This window comes from Blastomyces gilchristii (assembly GCF_000003855.2).
Source record: "Blastomyces gilchristii SLH14081 genomic scaffold supercont1.1, whole genome shotgun sequence".
Taxonomy (NCBI): domain Eukaryota; kingdom Fungi; phylum Ascomycota; class Eurotiomycetes; order Onygenales; family Ajellomycetaceae; genus Blastomyces; species Blastomyces gilchristii.
This window is the reverse complement of record NW_003101682.1, coordinates 5,232,006-5,238,872: the sequence shown is the minus strand read 5'-3', so window position 1 is coordinate 5,238,872 and position 6,867 is coordinate 5,232,006. Positions and strand designations below refer to the sequence as shown.

The window sequence follows — 6,867 nt, the reverse complement described above, 5'->3', positions numbered from 1 at the left end:
ATAGTATGTTTAAAGAAGATAGATATATCATACTTCTGTCTGTACAGAGAATAGTCATTCTCTTTAACAGCTGTAACACTCTGAAAAGCTTTGAAGAAATGTTTTGTACATCTGCTATTCTCATGACAGAGGCTCATCCCACCAGTATTACATGAATTATGAATCATGAATTTATAAATCAATTCACTCAATCTGTCTATATTCTCAGCAGGGCTTGACAGCTCTGAAGATATAATATTGTTAATTGTATCAGACTGCAAAAATCACTCAGAGTTCTCTATTCAGATTAACAGATGTATATGAGACAGTTCATGTTTTTAATATTCAATTATTCATATTCTGATTAACATCAGCCTGAACAGCTGTCTGAATTTGAGAATGTTAAGAAAATGAAAAATCTTCATTGTAAAAACATATACAATCAAATCTGAGCAGTTCACTGCAGCCTGATCAGAGAGTAACTCACAGATAATCTTCTCTCACTCAGGATTAACTGTGAATATAATGAAAAGAATTGAACATCTGTAGTTGAAGATAATTGTCATAGAATTCTGAAACAGTTTATACATAAAATGTTCACTGTCTATATAAGAAGCAGGTAATATCACACAGTGATCAAGCTGCTCATGATTTGTATCACCTCTCTGTATGACATCATGTAGATCACTATATTAATCTGCATGAATTTCCAGTTAGTGAGCATGAACTCAGTTCAGCTGCTGTTCATCAACATTCATATAGATATTAACTAAATATTATTGAAATAGATTTTCAGTCTGAAAAAGAGAAGTATCAACATTATCTTATTGAAAAAGATTATATACATGTTACATATACAGAGTCAGGCTACAGCTGCTACACTCATCTTCATTCTTAACAGTATTATCAACATCATTATCAGAGCTGTTGCAGATGAGTGAGAGGTCTGTAAGCACATTCATATTAATATGTCAGCTGTGATCTCTGAAAGGAAAAAGTAGAACATAATGCAGTGAAAGATATAATGAACTGTGAGAATCAATATATGTGAGATTCAGGTCAGCACTGAGCTGTCATAGTGTCAGAAGAATGGCATGAAGGTGACAGACACTGCCAGAAGTGTTCTGTATAACAACTACAATCTCAGAGGCAGTAAGCAGATTCTCACAGTGGTGATCATTGCCTGCCTTCAGCTGTAGAAAAGGGTTCAAACTGACATGCATGGCAGAGCTGTTCTGTAGTATCTCTCATATGAACTGGTAAAGCTGAATAAAAGAATTAACCTTGGGAATATTAGCAGTTATGACAACATAATAGAAGAATGTGGAAAAGTAACAACATAATAGAAGAATGTGGAAAAGCAAATGAACAAACAGTAAGCAATGCAATACAGATATGATTAAACATGCTAGAATGTATAACAGAGTCTGCATCATTTAAAATACCCGCATCAAACTGTGGATTGTGAATTCACATTTGTGCAAAACAGACATTCTCACCTGGCTCAGGCTCTAACAGTTCTTGCAGGTGATAGAGTTCTCCCTGTATTTGAAATGGCACCGGGCCGCTAGTAGCTAGACTGGCCGCTGGGACCATGAATTTCATGTTTGATCTCATTTGGTCTGATCCCATACATTTCTTGATGTGAATCCCGCTGGGACTGACTATCAAAAAAACATGTAAAGTGACTATATATCAGATCTTAAAATGAAACCATGACTTGAAAAAAATAAGAAAGTGGTTTCATTTGATCTCATTTAGTCCCATTCTTAGCATAAAGTTACTATTTTTAGACATTTTAAGGTTTTTTTTAGACTATTTTTAATTTTTTAAAAAGTAACACTTTTTGATAATACTCAAATAAGATTTAAAGTCATTTAAAGCAATAAAAATAATTTAAATTGAGAAGTGAAAATCATGGGTTTCATTTGAAAAATGTGATAAGAGTAGACAGTAAGTCTCACTGAGACAGTATGAAACTACTATCTAATGTTAAAACTGTGTAATGGGATCAGTCGAAATTGGTAATGAGACTATCAAAAAATCTGGTCCCTGGTTTCAGACACGGTCACACGGTCAGTCTACTAGTAGTCAGGTGACCCAGGCATAGATCCTGCTTGCACTTAATAGATGTAAATGCCAGGACAGAGTTGTAGTTCTGAATATGCTTACAGAAATGCTTCATATCAGCTGTATTATCATTAAACAGCTCATATAGCTCTTGTGAGAGTTCTTTGACAGACAGCAGTCTTACAGCATCTCTTGCATCAATACACTAGATTGATCAAACCGCTCCACCACGAACTCGCTCGATTTTTCGAATAAGAACCTGCCGATAGATCCATCGAAAAGCCCTCGATCATACGAGCATTTTGACCCCATCGCCGACCGCATACCCCGTGTGGTGGTGGAGTTATCCAGCCAAACGTGAACCAGACGTTGTTCGAAACTCCTGTGTGGGATTATCCCCCATTCTCCCCTATCACACCACAACCCCGGGCCAGATTGCCATACAAATTGTAAGGTGAAGAGACCTAGCCATATGCGCCAATCTTCTCGATTTTGGAAGATCCCTGATCTGTAATTGTGGAGATATCTGAGAAGCAACCTCCGTGAAAACCCTGTCCATCTTTGATGTTCCAAAACACCAACACCAAGTCCCACCCTCGTACCGCCCTTCCCAATCTGGCCCATCCCCGGCAGAAAAATACAAAAAGATACCTCAGCGATAATATCAAGCACATAACCAACAGCCACTTCTGAAGTGCAACCTCCGTGGTCTGTCTTCAGTGTATCTAGACTAGACTGACCGTGTGACCGTGTCTGAGACCAGGACCAAACTTTACAGTTGTCATGTTGCCTAAAAGCATTACTTCTGATCATGGTTTGTATTCATCATATTAATCTCAAATCATGTTATTTCAAATATTAAAGATCTCAGATTCACTTTTCAAATAAAAATCTAGTTCTGAATAAAGAATATATTTGAATTCTTAGTCACAATTTCATTCTGATCTCATTATTAAGAATGATATTAAATGAGATTATGAAATCACTTCTCACTTACATAATATCATAATATAGTACTCATTTGTTGAAAATTCAATAGAGAGTGTTATCAAATATTATCACTTTTCTGAATATAAATCATAATTCATATAATTTTAATTATGAAAAAAATATAAAATATAAAAAAAAACAAAAAACAAAAAATAAAATAAAAACAAGAAAAAATCAGAATGAAAAAAAAAAAAAAAAAAGAGAAAGAAAAAAAACAAAAAAAAGAAAAGAAAAAGAAAAAAATAAAAAATAAAAATAAAAAAAATCAAGATCACAGGGCTGCAGTACTCTTAAAATACTCACTTCTCAGAGTTTTTATAATATTTATTATCAACTGTGTATCTCTCACAGTGAGAGTAACACAGCTATAATGAGTTATTATCTTAATATTATCTAATAAATAATCAGTATATATCTGTATAAATGTGAATATTTAGAAAATATACACTTAAAAAGTGTGGTCAGAATGAACTCTGCTGTCACTTGAATAACATCAAGAATAGAATACTGAAATCAATGATTTCTCTTATTGATTTCATAGACAAGATATGTAAAAATAATCTTGAGAAATATAAGATTCTCTGACTTCTGATAAAAACAGATCTTACAGAGAGACTCTATTTTCATGATATCAGAGACTGAGTGTTATTAAAAAGTGTTACTTTCATATAATATATATGCACTTACTGTAATGATTCACTCTCTGCACATATGACTGAGAGTTATAGCTTTCTCACACTGCACAGCTCTCTCTGAGATGCTGCTGTCAGTTTGCAATTCATGCAGTCTTTCAGTTCAGTATACACTGTATATATACAGCTCTGCATGCTGGGACTGTGTTGATTATTATAGTCTGATATAATACTTGCTTTTCACAGATCATGTTTTGTTTAAAAGAGAGAGAAGAAAGATATGACTGTGATTTTATTAAGAGAGAATGAATAATTAATAATATTGAATATAATTTAATTCTTCTGTATTTAAAATTTGATTAGTCTATACTCTTCAATTTAAGGGTTTCTAAGAGTGTTTTAATAGTTTTTATATTAGCTTGAACTTAGTGATGAGTTGAAGAAGAAGAGAAAAGAGAGAAGAAAGAAATGAGAATAACTTATCTTTATAATATGAAAATAGAGAATTGCTGTAATCATTCTCTCTAGTAATAAAGATCTGTTTTCTGCATGTATCTCTGATATAGATTATATAATAACTGTATATAAAGAATATTAACAGTGCATGTATTGAATGAAGATGATGTTGCTATGCAACACTGTAGCTGTTTTCATACATCTCTGAAACCTGTTAATATTTTCTTTTTCTCTTTATATTTAATAAGTCAGTAATATATTTCAATGCACTCTTTCTTTCATCATTATTATCATTATCATTATTATTACTATCATCATCATCATTATCATCATCACTATCATTATTATTATTACTATTATCATCATCATCATTATCATTATTATTATTATTATTATTATTATTATATCATTTCTGACTGTCTCTTCTGTCTTCATCTCTCTTCAACACTTACTGAAATCAATCATGTCATTTCTCTTCAAATATTCTGCGGTTCTGCAGATCATCAAGGTGCGTGAGTACTATCACAGATTGAAGAAAGAGAAGAAGAAGATGTTTAAGCAAGAGAAGACAGATTGTAAGACATATTATAATGTCTTGAAGAGACTCTGTAAGAGAGTAGAATAATAATGATTTTAAGTAACACTTCTGATAGATTTAGACTGAACTAAGTATAGAAATAATACAGATGACATCACCTGTGAGAGATTGAAGAAGAAGATAGTGAAGAGTCTTATACAGCAGCAGTGAGATCAGGAGAAGTTCTGAGAATAATTTGAGTTCAAGATAAAGAGAGAGAGAGAGAAGAAGAGTATTACTGTAAATAAGTAATAACAGAAGAAGATTGAGAGAATATTGAAGTAAGAGATAAAGAAGTTAAAACTAATAAGTTTTTTATTTATTAAGAGATAATAATTTTTGATAACACTTCTGTTCTCTAATTGATTAGCAGAAGCTGACAGAGAAGAAGAAGATTAAGACCTTATTCAGGTCTTGAATGTGCTTCATGATTCAGAATATTAAGAAGACAGCTCTGCTCTCTGAGCATGTCAATCTGTTTATCACTGAGATGAAATCTGAGACAGCAGATCAGAAAATGCAGGATTTTGAGATGCAGATTGACCTGGCTGAGAAGAAGCAGCAGAAACCCTTCTCTGAGAAGACAGTGAAGAGAGATTTTAAGATGATTATCATCTCAGATAAGAAGAAGAAGAAGAAGAAGAAGAATGAGAAGTGAATTATAAAGAATAATAAGAAGAATGAGAAAGAGAAGAAAGATAATAAGTAGAAAAAGTTTTTTTCTTTTTACATTAATTAGTTGTAAGTTCATAATTATTAATAATTAAAATTGATTTTGAGTTTTCAAAAATTATTGTACAAGTTATAATCAAGTCAGGAATAATATATATATATATATATATATTTAACTATCATGATTCACAAATCACTATAATATATAAGTATCAACATTTTTTCAACATTGATATTCATAATATTAATATATTTTTAATGATATTATCTGATAATATAATTTGATAACACTCTCTTTTATAATATTAATATATTTCAAGAAATATAACAGAGATTAATCAAGATTGTTTATTTACTTTTATACATTGATAATATTCAATCTGAGTTAGTACTAAAATTATAACTAAGCTAAGAAACAAGATTATTTTCTCTTATATTAATTCTTCTTACACACATCAGTAATCAGTTATTGAAAATAAATTATTATCTTTCTTAAATTATTATTATATCTTCTGAATTCACTTCTTTCACTTCTTTTACTTCTATTGAAGATTCACAAACTCTTCAAGAAATCACTGTAAATTATAAAGTCTATGTTGTTTATAATTCAATATAGAATACTCTCTTTCAATTATAATAAATAATTACTTCATTCTTCATATCTGATTCCAGGTTATGAAATTTATGAAAAACTCAACACAAACACTGAGATGAACTATGAAATAATTATTAATAGATTATATTACAGATTACTGAAGAGTTATCTCTCTGCTACAATTACTATAACTTTATTCAGAAACATTCATTATAAACTGATTATAGCTCTGAAGGAATTTTCTAACATCTGAAGTTATCAGAATACAGATAATAAAAGAAAAATAATCAGAAAATTACTACTGAGCTGATAAGTTACTCTATCAGATAATAATTTTTGATAATACTAACTTTCTAATTTGAAGAAAATCATTTGAAAATGATCATGTATCAGTACTCTGATTTCATAACTCTTATCTGATAACTTCTATGAATAATTACTTTGTATATATATATCTCTGAATCTTTCTCTTCAATCAATTGAAAACTCTGAATTCTGAACACTTCTTCAAATGCTTAATTTAAATCTTTATATTTCATATCAATTCTGTCTTCAGTTCAACCTTGAGACACACTACAAAGTCAATATATAATATCTAGAATCAGAGTTGAAGAATTATTAAAGAGTGTCTCTTACAGTGAATACATGAACTAGTATAAATAATCTTACATTTATTTGAGTTATATGTTATTATATTGATGAGAACTGAACTTATTAAGAGATATTAATTGAATTTGAATCATTGATCAGTAGTCATACTGAGGATTATATAGCAGAGATATTAATAACTGTGATTAAAAATGACTATTGAGATATTAATCTCAGTCTTCTTACAATTATAACTGATAATGCTGCAAATAACTACCCTATAATGAAGAGCTTAGAGTAAAAATTGA

The 6,867-nt window shown here is 30.5% G+C and overlaps 2 protein-coding genes across 2 annotated transcripts; one reads left to right on the top strand and one right to left on the bottom strand.

Moving 5' to 3' along the window:
* Nucleotides 1-1,155: 1,155 nt before the first annotated feature.
* Nucleotides 1,156-2,862, bottom strand: BDBG_16144 (uncharacterized protein; the record flags this gene model as incomplete). The annotated part of the gene is made up of 3 exons (XM_031724150.1): nucleotides 1,156-1,244; nucleotides 1,479-1,639; nucleotides 2,234-2,862. The coding sequence occupies 3 exons, from the start codon at nucleotides 2,860-2,862 to the stop codon at nucleotides 1,156-1,158; spliced, it is 879 nt and encodes a 292-aa protein (XP_031575892.1).
* A 2,269-nt stretch (nucleotides 2,863-5,131) lies between these two features.
* BDBG_16143 (uncharacterized protein) lies at nucleotides 5,132-5,362 on the top strand (the record flags this gene model as incomplete). The annotated part of the gene is made up of 1 exon (XM_031724149.1): nucleotides 5,132-5,362. The coding sequence occupies one exon, from the start codon at nucleotides 5,132-5,134 to the stop codon at nucleotides 5,360-5,362; it is 231 nt and encodes a 76-aa protein (XP_031575891.1).
* Nucleotides 5,363-6,867: the final 1,505 nt, after the last annotated feature.